This window comes from Lingula anatina, chromosome 10, assembly GCF_051362555.1.
Source record: "Lingula anatina isolate TDL-2025a chromosome 10, LinAna3.0, whole genome shotgun sequence".
NCBI lineage: Eukaryota > Metazoa > Brachiopoda > Lingulata > Lingulida > Lingulidae > Lingula > Lingula anatina.
The window spans coordinates 14,907,992-14,926,838 of record NC_141776.1 but is presented as its reverse complement, the minus strand read 5'-3'; the positions used below and the strand labels follow the sequence as shown (position 1 = coordinate 14,926,838).

At 39.9% G+C, this 18,847-nt stretch overlaps 1 protein-coding gene and 1 long non-coding RNA gene across 2 annotated transcripts; both read left to right on the top strand.

The window, feature by feature from the left end:
- The first annotated feature begins 12,284 nt into the window (after positions 1-12,284).
- LOC147759658 (uncharacterized) lies at positions 12,285-15,791 on the top strand. The gene is made up of 4 exons (XR_015331542.1): positions 12,285-12,419; positions 13,250-13,296; positions 14,837-15,014; positions 15,491-15,791. It is a non-coding gene; the product is annotated as an uncharacterized LOC147759658 (long non-coding RNA).
- A 74-nt stretch (positions 15,792-15,865) lies between these two features.
- On the top strand, positions 15,866-18,847 carry LOC106157577 (uncharacterized). Its single transcript, XM_013533276.2, has 3 exons — positions 15,866-16,538; positions 16,775-17,176; positions 17,484-18,847. The coding sequence occupies exons 1-3, from the start codon at positions 15,869-15,871 to the stop codon at positions 17,663-17,665; spliced, it is 1,254 nt and encodes a 417-aa protein (XP_013388730.2). The 5' UTR covers positions 15,866-15,868; the 3' UTR covers positions 17,666-18,847.

The window sequence follows — 18,847 nt, the reverse complement described above, 5'->3', positions numbered from 1 at the left end:
TTTTATAGCTCTGAATTTAGCTTGTGACTACCCCAAGGGACAATTACCACCATCCATAAACAGTAGCCCCATAGAGCACTCTATAGAGCTGCATTGCTTCCAAAACAGAAAACAATCACACTGATTTTCCAACACAAACTGCACATTAGTTCTGGCAGCCATTTCCAAAATAGGGTTTTCTTCAACTTTCATGCAATATAACATAATGAACATCAATTTTTAATAATAAAATAAAAGTATCATGGACATACAGAAAATGTGACATGGAAAGGTCTTCAAGGCCATGGAAGTTCAGAGTCACACTTTCAAAATGCCAAAATGTAAACAAGAGATTACTATATTGAATTGATTTTCTTTCCATTTTCAACAACTTTTTTTCATATAACAAAATAATCAATTTACTGTCATTTTTAAATGAACAACTAAGAAAATTGTTGACATAGGAAAAATATCAATAGAACAATTTTAAATGTCCAGTTTGCTCCATTCTGAGATTCTGAACATGGTGAATGATTGAATCTGACAAACTGTAAAGATATGAGTTTATTATTATTTCCATTTTTGACACTTTATTACACAATACACAATAACAGGTTTACCATCTTTTTTTATACAATCAACTAACAATATTGTTAAGATGCAGAAAATGTCAAAAGAATACCTTTACATATTTAATTAGTTCACAGATGAGATTGTTAACATGCCTAAGAATTAAATCAAAGGAAAAAAACACTTATATACAAAAAAGACATAACTTCACCAAAACTGAACCGATCGAGCTTATTTTCGAACTCCGTCTGTATTTCAGTAAGACTGATCACCCCTGTAAATTTCAAGACAATTGGCCAATTGATTTTCCTTGAAATGCGTTATCGGTATTGAATACATGCTGAAAAAAAGTGAAAAAACAGCATAACTTCCACAAAATTGGTCCGATCACGCTGATTTTCGAACTTGACCTGTATATTATGAATATTCATCAGTTCTGTAAGTTTCAAGCCAAAAGGTAAAACAGTTTTTCATTTATCATGTTATCAGTGTTGCATATATGCTTTAAAAAAATGAAAAAACAGCATAACTTCCATAAAAATGGCCCAATCATGCTGATTTTCGAACTTGACCTGCGTATTATGTAAGTTTCAAGCTAAAAGGTAAAACGGTTTTTCACTAATCGTGTTATATGTGTTATAAAAATGATGAAAAAAGTGAAAAAACAGCATAACTTCCAAGAAAATGGCCCGATCATGCTGATTTTCGAACTTGGCCTGCGTATTATGAATATTCATTAGTTCCATAAGTTTCAAGCCAAAAGGTAAAACGGTTTTTCACTTATCGTGTTATCGGTGTTGCAAATATGCTGAAAAAAGTGAAAAAACAGCATAACTTCCATATAGATGGCCCGATCATGCTGATTTTCGAACTTGACCTGCATATTGTGAAAGTTCATCAGTTCTGTAAGTTTCAAGCCAAAAGGTAAAACAGTTTTTCACTTATCGTGTTATCGGTGGTCAAAGTGCACGGCGACGACGACAGACGCAGGTGATGGCTATATGTACAGACACATCTGTGTCTGTACATAAAAATGAATTAATGCATTTTAGATTTTAATTTGAATATAGACTTCGTGTTGAAATCACATAATTGGTAGGATACAAGGTAAAAAAGGAGCCGTTTTCCTGTTTTCACATCAGGTGATCATTTTTTTAAAGATTAGTATAAAATGTGAATATAAGGAGCTATTATAGAGGTTAGGGAACTCATCTCAATGACGCACAGCTATAGCCCTATAATATTTCTAAACGTTTAAACCCATTTTTGTCCAATTCAATAAAGCAAAATTTGTCTGAAATAGCAGCCCTGCCTCTCATGTTAAACAACCGACATCCCTGCAGGGGCACAGTAATTAAATCTCGGCTCCATTCGACCAGACGCGTGTGGAGGCGTGTGAGAGGCGAAGACACCATTACAGGATTAAGCGGTCTTCCTATCGTGTTGGGTCCGCCATATTTGAGCCCTAGCCCAGTTGATACTCGGATCTTCTAAGTGACCACATGATTTTACTCCACCATTTTCGTCTCTTTTGCAAACTTCCCATAATTCAACTGAGCTGGTCTGTCTCCTCTAACACAATCTAGGCACAATCATAGCATGTACATTTACCTCTGCGCTTTACATAATTTTATCGATGGTTACATTTCGGTTTTCGAATCAAAACTAGGTATTTCGATCATTTTAAATTTCTTTGAGACCAATTGTAACAGGAAATTAGGACGTTGTAGGCCAATGAAAATTGTATTTTCCATGTTATCACAATATAACAATGTATGGTGCTATGGCGGTGGCGGTCTCCACACATGTTGTTTTGCGCAATTTTCTCTTGTCGCGTCTCAATACTTCTCTTAACTTTCTTGTTAGCCTCCACTTACACTGTTTGTGGTTTTCGTCTTTCAGCCAGTTCTTGATCTACGAAATATATCTCTGTACACTTACACATACGGGAGAGCCTTAGTATGGTTACATATATAGGTTCATCAGAATATCATATTTCATAACACTAAATCTTTATGTATTTATAGTATGGAGTAAAGCTTTCTTTCTCTCACCGCCGCCCCCCCCCCCCCCCCCCCCCCCTCTTCTGAGATCTGCCGACTTGGAGTGAAATATCTACAAAATTTTCTACTTGAACGTTCGGTGCTATAAAAGTAGAAGCCTTACGAGGTTATATTGACTTTTATTTAAACTATTCATAGAATAGCGCGATCACCGACCCCCTACAAATAATGATAATATATGTAATTTACATCAAATGACAATGCTAAGTTTTAGCGGGACACCTACAAAAATTCGGACAGTGGTACAATGTATAAGAACCTGCATGGCATGCTACATTTGATAACTTCATATAATAAGTTTAAAAGTAGCAAGGTTGTATAAAACACGCCATTCACTGTGCCCCATGTTATCTCTTCGTCTTCTTCAAGACTCATTTAATCGACAAATAAGTCACATAATAAGCGAACCCCGCCCCTTACCGCGCTACAGAATCTCGTCTATTTACCACATAGTTCTCGTGTTGTGAAAACGTAATCGTGGGTGTTATTGGCATCTAGGAATGGCTTGCCTTGACAAACAGTTTGTGTCGCCCTGTTGATGGTGACGCGTGCTGACATTATAAACCGAGGTCAAATTCATATTTTTAAGGTCACGCAGGTCACGGCTTTAAAGAGACTACCACATAACTGGTGGCGTATTTTGAAGAGAAAAGAGCTTTTTGTTATAACTGGTGTATTTTTATGGAGGGACTTGTTGTCACTGGCAAAAGTGAAGACTCTCTATTCTTAATTTCATAATAAGCTACGTCAAGGCCCAAAACAGTGCCAATTTAAGTCCTGGGAATGTTTAGAAAAGAAAAAAATGTTGAAATGGTTTTTCTTTTAAGAAAATAGAGCTGCTTATACTGCTAAAATATCTGTACAATGACAACGACATCACATAGAGGCAACAAGGTATTACATGGGGCGAGCACGGGCGAGTTATGGAATCGAAACGCTGGTGCTAGGTCGCAATGCACGATGCTTTCGAGTTACGGGGCCCAGGTATTTTTTGCAGCGGATGTAGCATTTATCGTTATGAAAATGAAGGTCAGATCAGGTCAGCATTGTACAGTTTTCGACTCGTACATTTGCCAATGTACTGGTACATGTACCTTGATTTAATAAACAAAGTTATGTAAGCCGAAGGCTATGCGTCCATGTGGGACGAGAGGTACCAGTTGTTCCCTCATCAAATTCTGGCCTCTGTACACGCATTCACTATACATACCTAGGGATGTTATATGACCGTGGCGATATGATGATAACTAAAGCCTGTCCATTTAGCCAAGCTTCAGTGAGGATCGAGGGCAACCTCGAGCCGCTACCCAAAAATGTCTCGCTTCACTCGACATTTCTGCGTAGCGTCTCTCGGAAAACTCGGATTTAACCTCGATGTAGTCTAGAATTTCACTACTACATCTTGGTTAAATCAGTCGAGGTCTCTTAAATGATGAAAGCCAAGACAGAGTGATCATGTGACCTTCTTGGCACCAAGAGAATAGTGACGTTGCTTGCGTTATATACCTACCAGTAGACAAATTTAAAATCTCGCACGCTCTTAAAAAATTAGCTTAGACTTTTCACGTTTAACAATTATTATTTATCATTTTATTACACTAAGTCATATCATATGGGTATGATTTGAAAAGGGGAATTAGTTTACATTCAAGCCACACGTGTATACAAATTATTTGTAAATCTTATAGAATTCCCTTTGGATTCTATTTAAGGTAATAGTATAGTTTCTTACCTTTAAAGCTCTTTAGCTTAAACCAAATTATCACTTTCTTAAAATTTCATTAGCACGTCTCTTCATGTAGAAGTCCGTAGCATCCACTTTGTAATCTATTATCACTTTCAACTCACTGTCTGCTGACTGTGCCTGTTTCACTTCATCAACAGAATAACCCCAACTGGTCAAGTGTGAAGAACCATCATCAGCTTTCTGAGTAGCTCCCCCTGGTGCCTGGTGACTGGTCTTTACCATATTCACCTGAATTAATTATCCTGGATCCCACGGAATGTTGTCAATTATGCACTGCATGACTTTAAATTCTGGCATATCTTCTATACTTTCCTCTGGAATACCATCTACTCTTTCTCCCAGCACTACTTTTTCAGTATACTCCCTTTCTGAGTTTACCGTTACTGCATAGACTGTCTTGCCATTGTCGCAAATCTTGTCTGATGAGAAATCTTCACCCTTGATGTCTATTGCCCTTTGGCTATTAACTCCCCGAGTTGCCAGTGGCACTACATCATCCACATCTTCTTCAAACCTGGCCCAGTTTTTCTGAGCCCGCTTACAATAATCACACCCACCACACGGTAGGTCAACCAGCCGCCCTTTGGTGCTTATGTTGACACACTGCCCGGTATGGCTAACTCTAGACAATTCATCAGCATTCCCATGTTTACGTCCTGCTCTATGGGATAACACCATATTGTATTGCGATAACTCCTCCATCCATCGCGCTAACTGTCCCTGCGGCTCCCGAAATCTCATCAACCATCTTAAGCTTGAATGGTCAGTCCTTACTTTAAACGGCTTTCCCAGTAAGTAATGTCTGAACTGTCTAGTGAATCTTACAACTGCCAATAGTTCTTTACGAGTTGTGCAGTAACGTCTCTGCTCTTTAGTGAGACCATAACTGCCATAAGCAATCGCCTTTTCTTGTCCATTCTGAACCTGAATTAATTCAGCTCCTATATGGCATATTCGCTGGCATCAGTATCTAATATAAACTCGTCAGTTCCCGTTGGAACTGCGAGAACAGGAGGAGTAGTTAATGCTTCTTTTAAGCGATTAAAGGCTACTTCCTGCTTTTCTTCCCATTGGAAGCTCTTCTTTCCAGTCACTGCATACAGTGGTGTAGCAATTTTGCTGAAGTCTTTAATAAAAGCCCTGTGATAGTTAGCTAGGCCCATAAATCTTTCCACTTCCTTTGAAGTTTGTGGCGTTGGCCAGTCCTTTACAATTTTTACATCATGATCTGATACAGCAAGAGTATCTCCTGTCACTGTACGGCCTAAAAATTCAATTTTCTTTTGCAAAAATGCACACTTTTTAGGCTTTAATTTCAGTCCATAAGTTCGGAATCTGGTGAGGGCTTCTCTTAAGTTTTTTATATGATCATTAAAAGATTTTCCTAGAACCACCATATCATCCAGGAAAGCTAGCACAGTTTCCCATGTCATTCCTCTAAAAACCAGATTCATAATCCTGGCATAGGTCGCAGGTACTGCACATAAACCAAATGCCATCCTCACATGTTCATAGAGGCTATACTTGGTTATAAAGGCTGTCTTTTTCCTGTCTTCTTCCCTTATTGGCACCTGCCAATAAGCTGAGTTGGCATCTAGCTTGGAAAAATAGACATTACCTGATAATGTATCAAGGCAGTCATCCACCAGTGGTAATGGGAACACGTCCTTTACCGTCACTTCGTTAAGTGCACGATAATCAATACACCATCGGACCGATCCGTCTTTCTTTCGAATTAACACAGGAGGTGATGCCCAATCTGATGTGGATTCTTTAATCACACCAGCTTGTAACATTTTTTGCAAGTGAGCCCCTTCTTCCTCTGCAAAACAAATTGGAGTCCTTCTCATTCGTTGTTTTATAGGTTTCGCACCACTGGTCTCTATCACATGTTCTATTGCTGTAAAATTACCTAGGTCGAATTCATCCTTTGCGAAAACGTCCTGGTATTCTCTTAAACCCCCTTTACACTGGACGGCGTCCTTTCTGCGTCCTTTGTGCGACCATGAAACTGGCCAGGACGCCGTCGGACGCTCAAAGAACGCACAGTGATCGCCAAGGTCGCACAAAGAACGTTCAAGCATCGCCGAGGACGCCGTGGAAGCCGCGAAGTTTTGAGCATGTTCAAAACAATCGCAGAAAGAACGCGATGGAGGATGGTCGCTCAATGGACGCAGAAAGGACGCACAAACATCGCCGTGGTTGCAGAGAAGACGCACAAGCATCGCCGCGGTCGCAGAGAGGACGCACAAGCATCGCCGCGGTCGTAGAAAGGAGGCACAAGCATCGCTTTGGTTGCAGAATGAAAACTCAAAGATCGTCCAGTGTTCGGCACGTAGAACATTATTATTTTTCACTCTCAAACGGGGCCTTGCTGATGTATTTTTTACCAAAAAGGAATTCTAAGGGTAACAGTGGTCTCATATCAGCCTCCGATTGTTTTTTCCCCTAAAATTCATGAAACGATCCATTTTTTTAGGTTATTATAAAAAGAATATTTTGCCTTTTTTACAAGATGCATCAATTGTCAGAACTTTTTGCAGAATGCGTCATTTGAAAACGGATTCAAATATTCTATGTTATGTCAGTCACACTTTCTCGTTTTCGGCGCCTGTCCATCCTTCTTATAAGGATAACATTGAGCATCTGGCTTATTATCAGTCCATGCAGACCTTGCATCACTATAGTTTAAAGCGTTTATTCCCATTTATTTGTTTTGTGTACTGGAAATGTTCTTTATTGGATGACCTGGTTAGAACCGATGAAAAAATATGAGTTAGAATATGGAGAAGGACGCCCAAACAACGCTCATCGGTCAAGCAGGATGCAGAATGATCGTAGAATAGACGCCACTGATTACCGATGAAGGTACAGAGAACGCAGCAAGAATGCTCAATGGTCGCTCAAACATCGCAATGGACGCGTTGGGTTGCACAGGGGACGTACAGTGGAGGCAGGCAGGTTGCTCGCAGTTTTACAGGTAAAATCAAGATTCGGTCGTTCAAAGGACGTACAAGGGACGCAGACACCTTTACACTGAGACACGATTTAGGCTTCGTTCACATGCAATGTCTATTTTCTATTTTCTATTTTCGGTATGTCTTATGATCACTGTCTGTGCACTGAATATCCCGCGGCGTAATTACTGGCAGCGCGAGCCAGTTACTATAAGTTACTATAAGTAACTGGCTCGCGCTGCCAGTAATTACGCCGCGGGATATTCAGTGCACAGACCGTGATCATAAGACATACCGAAAATAGAAAATAGAAAATAGAAAATAGACATTGCATGTGAACGAAGCCTTAATTGCTTTGGCGACCGTTGAGCGTCCTGACCACATTTTTGAACGCAGAAGGGACGCAGAAAGGACGCCGTCCAGTGTAAAGGGGCCCTTAGTACTTGTGCCAACTGCTCACACTGACCTACTTTTAGCTCAGTGCAAGATTCTTTAAACACCTGCTGTAAGTGGGGTGGTACATACATCTTATCATTGATCTCATTTTCATCTATGGTGATTTTATTCACCCTTATGGTGACTGGATTTCTTTTCTTAGAAGTTGCATGTTTTTCTAAAGTAGCCTTTGCTAGTTTAGTTGCATCTTTATGCTCTTGTATATCATAGCAAGTATTACATGATGGTAAAATTATCTGCTCTTCTTTCCCAGGCGTCATTATTTTATCATAAACAAAAGCCCTTCCTATTTCAGCACCTTTCTTTAATAGGCGATGACGGTAACTAGGGTTAATTAGTACCATGTTCTGTACCTGCATTACGAATTACCCTAGGTATAAGAAATTTACCTTTCACCCCTTCTGTTGGCTCGATGACATAGTCAATTAAGTCCACATCAATTACACATCGTACTTTTACGATTGAGTTTGGAGGTATTACTTGACGTTTGAGTACTTTTACTCTCACCACCTGTGGAGATGTCCCCTTTGGGTCATTATCCATGGTTAATGTCATGCCATCGTAATGCAGAGTTCTATGATGGGTATCTATTATAGCTTGACCCCTTTGGGTTAGAAGATCAAATCCAAGTAACATATCCTGTTCTATGGGTGCCACATACACCTGTTCTTGGTACCATGTATTTCCTATTTTCAATTTCAATGACCCTGCAGTGAATCCCTCCATTGTCATGTTACGCCCTGCGCATAACATTTTCACATCATTCAATTTTCTTAGAGGATTCTTCATACTTTTATATACTCGATCGGACAGTATAGTTACATCGGCTGCGGTGTCCACTACAGCTTTAATCTTCTTATCTCCCACTTGTACAATGAGAGTTAAGCAGGATGATAAACCAATATTACATAACACTACCACAGATTTGTCACTTTTCACTCCTCTGTTTTTCTGCATTATTAAATTCTCATCTCCTTCCATTACTTTTAATGGAGAGGAATGACTGGGTGCTGGTTTTCCCTCTTTACTCTTGACTTCTTTCTTTCTCTGCATCATTAACATTTCATTTCCTTCCATTACTTTTAATGGAGAGGAATGAATGTGTGCTGAATTCATCTTCTTAAGGGGCTTAAAGCAGGGCTTTTCAATGACGTCTGGGCCTGTTGATTCATGGGTCGAGGGCTGGCCTATTTCCCCGACCCTCTGCCATTTCCCTGTGGATTAGATGGACATTCTCTGGCAAAATGACCTCCAGCTCCGCAGGAAAAATAATTTACATACCCTCTACTTCTGCCACGCCCTCTACCTGCATAAGATGGATTGGGGTTATAATTCCTTTGAATTACGCCACCCCCACCAGTCATTGGTCTTTGATTCAATTGTTGTGCTATCTCTTTAAGTGCCTTTTGCACATTTCCTAGTTCTTCTTTAAATGTTACCATCTCAGAGATATTACTAGATGACTTTTCATCATTAATATAAGATTGTTGTGTCACACGTACTATTGACCCTTTTGGTCATTGTACGCCCTTTCTTTGTCTCCATAGTGACTTTAAGTTCTCTATGCATTTTAGCTAATAGCATAGCTTCATGTAAATTTGGAGGACGTTGTAGGTAAATGGCTTGTCCAGCTTCTGGATCCAACATTCCAGCGCAGAATCTGTTAACAGCCTCTGAGTCCACAAATGACTTAGGTAAGCTGGGGTAAGCTTGTAGCGCGAGCCTTAGAACGCGCACACCCCATTCATCCACTGATTCAGTTTCACTCTGTAGTGAATTATAATGGAGTCGCAAACGCACAGTCACTGGTGTATCCGTTTCTCCATAGCACATATCCAATTCTTCTAAGAGGCCTTTGTAGGTCAATATGCCTTCACGTTTGGTCACATTTACACAACACTCTTGTGCTTTTCCACTGAGGCATAAACAAAGTCCATCCAGGCACATATTTGAATCCCAACCCTCTCTTTCTGCATGCCTTAAAAATACTAGTTTAAAGGCTGCCCAGCTTGTCTCTCTATTGAAAGTTAGATTTTTGGGGGGCATACCTTACGCCTAGATGCAGAAATATTTGGTAGGTTGATCTATTTGCATGGGGGATTCTTGTGAATGATAATAATCCTCCCCTCCCATTGCGTTAATGGGAAAAGCTGGTGTACTTGCAATATTAGAGCCAAAATTTGAATTGACAAAAATGGGGTTATTTTGGTTCCTTTGAACCTCAGGGTTGGCTGAGAAATTTTGAAAATGAGGGTTAATTGGATTCCTTTGAATCTCAGGGTTAGCTGAAAATTTTTGAAAATGTGGTCTAGTCGGGTTCCTTTGAACCTCAGGGTTGACATTGGATGAAACATTTTGAAAATGTGGACCAGTCGGGTTCCTTTGAACCTAAGGGTAGACAGCAACATTTTGTAATTGAGGGTTAATTGGGTTCCTTTGAACCTCAGGGTTGGATGTAAAACGTCCACTCTGAATTGGAGTTTTGAGAAAAGTGCTTTCACTAGTCTCAGAATTTTTAGCCACAGACTGAAAGGGATTTGTTGTATTTAAAACAGTCGGTTTCCTTTTCCCCCAACTAAACAACTTTTTAGCAGATTGCCATAACCAATTCTGACCTAAATTTGGTATCCAAGATGACCCCGATAAATGAGGGTTAGGGGAAAAATCTATCACACTAAGGGCTAAAGGAGACAACTGAACTTCCAACCATTCCTCTACCAAATCTTTTGTTAAGTTACCCCTTTGAGCTCTTAACAAATATAACATTCGGGCCTGCCCTGATGTGACACCGGGTATGTCTTGAAGTTGAAGGTCAGTGGCATAATTTATATACAATTTATCCACGTGACCCGCCATTTTTAAATAGTGTTCACTTTTGAACGAAACTACAACGAATACCCAAAAACAATACTCAAAAAAGACAAAACTACCTTGATAACACTAATACACTACACAATAATACTAACAGTACTTTTACTGACAGTATACTATTGTTATAGCGCTGACCGAGTGAATTCTAATACACGAGTGACGGGCGCTTTCACCACTTACCTCGTGTCCTCACAATTTTTTCTTTTCTGAATTTTGTCAAAGCTACGTGAATTCGTGCTTCCTCGTCGCCAATATAGAATTCCCTTTGGATTCTATTTAAGGTAATAGTATAGTTTCTTACCTTTAAAGCTCTTTAGCTTAAACCAAATTATCACTTTCTTAATTTCTTGGATAGCACGTCTCTTCATGTAGAAGTCCGGCCTAAAAACTATCTGTCAGTCTCGCTATCAGTCCTGTCACGTGATCTGCCTTTCCAGATCGAGACATAAACATACCCGTTGGCACTACAATCTGTAACTTTTTAACGAGGGTTGTGTTATTTACCTTTTGTTTTTAAGCTGTTCATTCTTCCTCATTATCAGATATATCGGTAAAAATCAAATGTATTCCCCCTTTGAACTTGTAATTACATGTAGCACATGAATGCTCTGAAAACCAGCACATGTATATTCCGAAACCGCTTCGTAGTAAAAAAAAATTGTCACCAAAACGTAGAATTATTACTCCTGTAGACTTGAAATAAACATCCGTTTGATTTTGACTATATTCCATAACCGCCTCGTCGTCAGAAATGAAAATAAAAAACTAGAATTATTACTCCCGTGAACTTGTAATAAACATCCGTCGATTTTGAATATATTCCGAAACTGCCACGTTGTCAGAAATATCACCAAAAAGTAAATTTCTTTCTCCTTTGCACTTGTGAAAAATTAGTTTGACTATATTCCGGTCCGACGCTCCTTTTTTATCAGAAATGTCACTAAAAAGTAGAGGGACCTTGTTTCCGCAGCAGTCCCAGCTACAGGCCTACCCAACTACCAGACTCGGCACCTAAGGATCCTGAATTAACCGGTATATCGGACCACACTACCCGTTTTCAAGGTGTGTGTCAGATCGCATTTCGGAGTATCAGCCAGAACACCGACAGGATGAGCCCTGACATGCTCGGCTGTCACCTTGATTGGATAGTAAACGATTGTCGTAAAATCGCTATATTGCCAATTCAATTTTGATAGCCACCTAGATGAACCTTAGACTGCCACATTAATCTAATACAATGCAAAAAAGCCCTATCAAAAGTGGTTAAAACATTCAAACCGAATGTCGTAAAGTCCCCATATATCCCCATAGAGACAATAAAATAGAGTACTCTAAAGTAAGAGTACAGTTTAATTTTTTTCTCCGAGCGTGGATGAGCCCGCAGTCGTGCTACAAAATTTGTTCTGGGGGATGATACTCCGAAATGCGATCTTACACACACCTTGAAAACGGGTAGCGTGGTCCGATATACCGGTTAATTCAGGATCCTTAGGTGCCGAGTCTGGTAGTTGGGTAGGCCTGAGCTAGGTGTGGCTCAGCTGAGACGTGCATGGTCAGTGTCGACGGTTGATTAAATACTTATCAAGCCAGTTGAACGTCCACGACAAGTATTAAGCAAAAATTGACCAAATTGTCAGACATTACGTAAGAATTTGGCGGAAGGTGACCAGCGCACGTGGACGAGTTTATTCCGTATAACATCTCTAGAGAGTGATATAGGGTCACTTTATTCGGTTTTAGGGGTGTTTTAGGATGAATCGACTGTATTTTTTCTCGGTATGTATGTCAAATAATACACTGTCACCCTCTCGCGATATATGCCATGAACGCCTCTCGCTGACGCTCGAGGTGTTATGACATATATCGCTGACTTAAAATTGTGAGTTTATTACTAAAGGGGAGAACGAACACGATAGGTTTGGGTTTCAGCTCACGTTTGACGACCAATGATAAAACATTGCGTTTTTACGATATGACAAGCTTAGACTGCATTCCCACAGATTTAGATCGATCCATCTGGATCGACCTAACTCCCTGGGGGTTCATGCTAAATTGCTGTCAGCTGAGCCCACACGGAAATTAAATACCCCCTTACAGCTTTTAGTAGGCGGGATAGACAATGAAGCCGGCTAAGCTGACAGTAATCTAGTGAGACTCCCCACGGGGATAGATCGAACTAAAATCTGTGGGAATGCAGCCTTATACAGGCATTATGTATTTGGGAGATCGAGCTTTAGTTCTGTAAAGCGAAATATTCTATTAATGACAAAGCTGTCGTTATGGACTGGAGGTAATGCTGTTTTTTATAGTATTATTTGAGATATGAATACTTCATATGTAATTGAAAAACAATCTTTTAAAAGTTTTATTAAAGCGAATTTTGCATGCTATTCATATGATATTAATCTTATATGATAATTATTAACACAAGTTGAAAATATGTTCCATACCGTTAGCTAGCTACCGACCTGACGTAGGCCTTCATCAGATTGACTGTAGCTGACAGTATGAAAAATATTTTCAGTTTTTGTTGTCATTTATAATCTAAATGCCAAGCTCATAAACATTTTTGCTCATTAACGAGATATTTAACTTGTTTATTTCAGGTACATTTTGGTATTGTTGTCTATCGTTCGACATGTATGTATCTCAGGTGAGAATAAGTTTACATCCAATCAGTACTACATTTATGTGTATGAGAAAGGTTATTTCTTTTTTCATTAAAATAAAACTATTCATTTAATAATTAATTTCAACTGCATGCCTACGCCTAACTTTTGCTTCCATCATATGAGGATGCACATGTACGCGGAAACCCTACCCTTTAAATCCTTTAACCCTACCCTACCATGTAAACCCTACCCTTTAAAACTATAGTTTGATCGTTCAGTTTCTTATTTGTAAAAAAATTACAATAATATATATAAATTTGTCTTCATATGTCCTTCGCTTAAAGGGATAATAACTCTTCGTTTCGGCCAAAAAATGAATTTTCCTGGAGTAAACAACAATTTTCCCATACTTACCAATGGTTAATGAATCCATTTTTACATTCGAAGTTAGTCCCTGGTTTTTTTCTAAAAAGTTTGGTTTTTTGTTAAAATCTCTTAAGAGATTTTAACAGAGTATAGCCATCAATGGAGGTCACGTGGTCTAAAGACAAGCTCAGTTATCAGAATAATAGCTATAACTGCCGTTTTTGTGGTAAAACAGAATATATTATATTTCTGTGAGTTATTCACAATGTTTTTATTGAGAAATATAGATATGGCACGAAGAGTTATTATCCCTTTAATGTTTTAGCCAATGCCTATAGATCAACATGTAGACATACATGCCATCTATGGAGTGTAATATAAATTTGACTATCATAAAGAGTGTATGATAGTTTTGTGTAGGCGGTAGATAAAAAAGAACCGGCGTTTCGATCTGAAAAACTGGGTTGTAAATCACATTTTTTTAAATTTCACTTAAAACTGTCGCCAAGAGAGACATACTAGTGATAAATTCAATACGAGTCGCCGAGCTGCATGTGAAATATTACTCGTGTATTGTCGAGCCGCAGGCTGAAGTATACAGTATATTTATTCATATGTCGTAATGCTGATTTATGCGTGCATGAATGAATATGAAAGAGCGAAATTTCAACGTACAGCTCGGCGACGAGTGTTGTATCTGGCTTAAACCTAAGATCTAATATACCTAATAATATCCGTTTATTAGATCTTAGCTTAAACCACGGCCTCTGATTGGCTACTACACTAATGAATAACGGGAGTGCAACAAGACCGTGGAACGCACTCGTACATGACGTGCTTGCATGTCGAATACAGCATACGGCCGAGTCTTTTGTTCTACGCGCTGGCCGTGGTTTAACTGGCTGATATAATTTGACAATGGAAGTTGACTGTGAAATAGATGTACAAGTACACCTCTCGAGAAAGGCATTTTTGGATTTGTTTCCGTCTGTGGATGTATATTTTAGCCAACACCAACTATGAACACATTTACATGTGGGCTGAAGTATACAGTATATTTATTCATATGTCGTAATGCTGATTTATGCGTGCATGAATGAATATGAAAGAGCGAAAGGTCAATAATAAAACCAACACTCTCAGGTTATTAATATTACCATATTACATACATTGCAGACATTATAAAATGCATACGTTTTTATACATTGCCTCCAGCTGCAGTTTGCCCCGACGGGTGGACATTATATGATCAAAATGGGTACTGCTACTTGTTCTCCACCATGGGTTCATCGTTCGCGGAGGCTGAGGCATTTTGTGCAACGTTCCGTATGGGACATCTAGCGAGTGTTCACAGTGCAGAAGAAAACATCTTTCTTGCAGGTTTACGCCCACTGTGAGTTGATAAGTTAGCCATATGCTGGTTATCACCATAGCCTTGAAGGGGTTGAACTAACATAACGTGCTATATATATATATATATATATATATATATATATATATATATATATATATATATATATAAATTTTTTTTTGGGGGGGGGGGTCAAAGAAAACATGGATCAACTTATTAAAGTGTCATCGAGTGGTTGCAAGTTGTTCCGGCAGCTTTGATCAAATGATTGGTAATGGGTCAATCGCACTGTTGTATAAATTAAAGCAATATAAGATGCAAGTGTGATAATACCGTGTGCATGTATATTCATAGACAAAATGATATTTTAGAAAGTGAAATGTCGATGCATGCACACCCTGCTATGCGAGTGCGATTTTGAACCATTAAAAGTGTATCATGTCACTTACACCCAGATGCATATAAAACCCGCAAACAGCGGCGGGCATACTTCATTTGATCCATATTTCATTTTTTAGATTCGCCAACAATTCCTGGATAGGCTTCACGGACTCTGACGTAGAGGGCACTTATGTGTGGACTGATGGAACTGCAGCTGATTATACGCTGTGGTTTCCTGGCGAGCCAAGTGGTGGGGTAGAAAGAAATTGTGCCGTTCATCGCACCTTCAGTCCAAATGACTGGGCATCCCGCCCGTGCACATTTATACTCCCATTTTTCTGCAGGGCTTTACCAGTTGGTAATGACATTGGACGTGCAGTCGTCTTATGGTTATTTTCATTGCGACATTATAATTTGTTTGTAGTTATTTGTTTACAAGCAACAGTGGTCCTCCTGCAACCAGTGGTCCTCCTGGAACAGGTGGCCCTCCAGGTACAGGTGGCCCACCAGGAACCATGGGACCGCCCGGAAGCAGTGGGCCACCGGGAACTGGAGCACCACCAGGGACCAGTGGGCCACCAGGGACCAGCGGGCCACCAGGTTCAAATGGACCTCCCGGAACTGAAGGTCCACCCGGGACAGGAGGTCCATCAGGATCGGGTGGTCCTCCAGGAACTGAAGGACCTCCTGGCACAGGAGGTCCCCCTGGCACGCAAGGACCACCAGGAACGGGAGGACCTCCAGGGCCAACAGGACCACCTGGGTCAGGGGGTCCTCCAGGTACATCAGGACCTGTTGGCCGTGATGGCCCCCCAGGCACTGGTGGTCCTGACGGTGAAGCAGGGCCAACAGGAACTGGTGGGCCACCCGGACTGAAGGGTGTTACTGGAACTATTGGACCACAGGGAACTGGAGGTCCACCTGGAACCCGCGGGCCTGATGGAACAGGTGGTCCTCCCGGGAGAAGTGGTCTTCCAGGAACTGGTGGACCACAAGGCACCAGTGGACCACCAGGAACAGTTGGTCCCCAAGGAGCAGCAGGACCTCCAGGGACAAGAGGACCCCCAGGACTAAGTGGACCTATAGGGATGGTTGGTCCTGCTGGAACAGCTGGTCCACCAGGGTTAATAGGGCCTCCTGGACCAACCGGGACAGGAGGACCACCTGGCACAGCCGGACCAAAAGGTTAGAGGAAATATTTACTAACTTTGAAATGCTTTTAAGTTTGCAATATTGTACGGTTATCTTCTTAATTTAGTACAATTTTCTTTTTTCTTCGAATGTGTTCTATTGTTGTGAAATTATCAGAAATACTTTGCAATGCTCATCCTTCTGTGAATTTCAAAAGCACGTTTAAGAGAGAAATCCATGTGTATTCTAAAGTAATTATTTGATTTGTAATTGGAATGTTTGTTTCATAGGGCTTCCGGGAAACCAAGGGCCACCAGGTGACTCAGTGCAAGGCATGAAGGGGATGAAGGGCATGGCGGGGGATCCAGGTCAGCAAGGACTTCCAGGGTCTGTTGGACATCCGGGAGAGAAGGGAATGCAGGGAGCCAAAGGCCTTCCGTTCGTTGGAATGAAAGGAGAAAAGGGAATGTCTGACAGATTTTTCGTAGTATTGCGTGGACGGACATTTTCTCCAACTACAAGATTCTTTACACGAACAGTACCCCCAACTACCAGATTCTTTACACGAACAGTATCTCCAACCACAGGACGGTTTGCACGAACATTACCTCAAACTTCAACACCCTTTGAGAGTCTTACTACTCGCTTTGCCTCACAAGTTACGACCACTGGTCCATTCCTTTTCCTAAAAGGTACCTTTGTGATCTCTTGGCCGATCATTTTGCCTTTTCAGACTGTTTTATGTGTGGTTAATCTCGTCTTTTACCTTACAAAACAAGGTGTTTAGCACACATCCTAATTGCTTTGTGTATTCAAAAAAAAAAAATAAATAAATAAATAAATAAACTTTATGCATAAATTTATTTGAATAGAAAAACTTTTGAGAATCAAGTTAGCTAACAACAGATTAACGCTCAAGATTATTTTATTCTAACGCATCTCAAAATGGGTTGTAAAAATATCCGATGGTTTTTATTAAGTCTCTTTTTTACCTTCAAGGTGACAATCAGAATGGTACCCCAAGACGTGACAACAGCAAAGAAGACTCCGATATTCTGCAACAACTGAAGAACGCTGTGGTACATGAAATTGTACTAGGAGTAATCATAGGAACGGTTTTCCTAGGGACCATCTACCTCTATGTAGCATATTTTAAGCAAGTGGCGTATGAAAAAGCGTGAAATTGAAAAAATAAGAAGGAAATTAGATGTGATGAAGCCTTAAGAGGGAACTTTCTTCAAATGCTCATATTAATCATATGTATGTAGAACCTGGGGCGGAAATTTTTAAATGTCGGAATATCCATTCTATGACATATATGTCTGCTTGGTTATGGTTACAAAAATAAAACCAAATAGATTAACTATTTAAATACCAATATCATGAAATTGTTTTACATAAGCCATACCCACTAAACAAGCATGCGGCACGAGTATCCTATATGAGGTTTGTGCCTCAGCTATAAGTGACTAGCATGTGCAATTAAGGCGACCAAAGACACAGCTGAATAAGTCTCTATTATTTTTAATTGACTATATACACAGAATGTGCAAATGAACTGTATCTTTCACCAGATTATTGGCAGGCAGGTAACAAAAAATAATGTCAAGGGTTCATTTGGAATATTGCTATTCTTGTCTTTGTCTCGCTTAATGACGACAATATAAAAAATGAATTAATGCATTTTAGATTTTAATTTGAATAAAGACTTCGTGTTGAAATCACATAATTGTTAGGATACAAGGTAAAAAAGGAGCCGTTTTCCTGTTTTCACATCAGGTGATCATTTTTTTAAAGATTAGTATAAAATGTGAATATAAGGAGCTATTATAGAGGTTAGGGAACTCATCTCAATGACGCACAGCTATAGCCCTATAATATATCTAAACGCTTAAACCCATTTTTGTCCAATTCAATAAAGCAAAATTTTTGTCTAAAATAGCAGCCCTGCCTCTCATGTTAAACAACCGACGTCCCTGCAGGGGCACAGTAATTAAATCTCGGCTCCATTCGACCAGACGCGTGGGGAGGCGTGTGAGAGGCGAAGTGACCATTACAGGATTAAGCGGTCTTCCTATCGTGTTGGGTCCGCCATATTTGAGCCCTAGACCAGTTGATACTCGGATCTTCATGGTGACCACATGGTTTTACTCCACCATTTTCGACTCTTCTGCAAACTTCCCATAATTCAACTGAGCTGGTCTGTCTCCTCTAACACAATCTCGGCACAATCATAGCATGTACATTTACCTCTGCGCTTTACATAATTTTATCGATGCTTACATTTCGGTTTTCGAATCAAAACTAGGTATTTCGATCATTTTAAATTTCTTTGAGACCAATTGTAACAGGAAATTAGGACG

Excerpts from the sequence above, each read along its gene's own strand:
- LOC106157577 (XM_013533276.2), top strand. The coding sequence starts at position 15,869 with ATGGGACCGCCCGGAAGCAGTGGGCCACCGGGAACTGGAGCACCACCA. Across the intron at positions 16,539-16,774 it reads TGGCACAGCCGGACCAAAAG|GGCTTCCGGGAAACCAAGGG; the intron begins GTTAGAGGAAAT and ends TTTGTTTCATAG. Across the intron at positions 17,177-17,483 it reads TCCATTCCTTTTCCTAAAAG|GTGACAATCAGAATGGTACC; the intron begins GTACCTTTGTGA and ends TTTACCTTCAAG.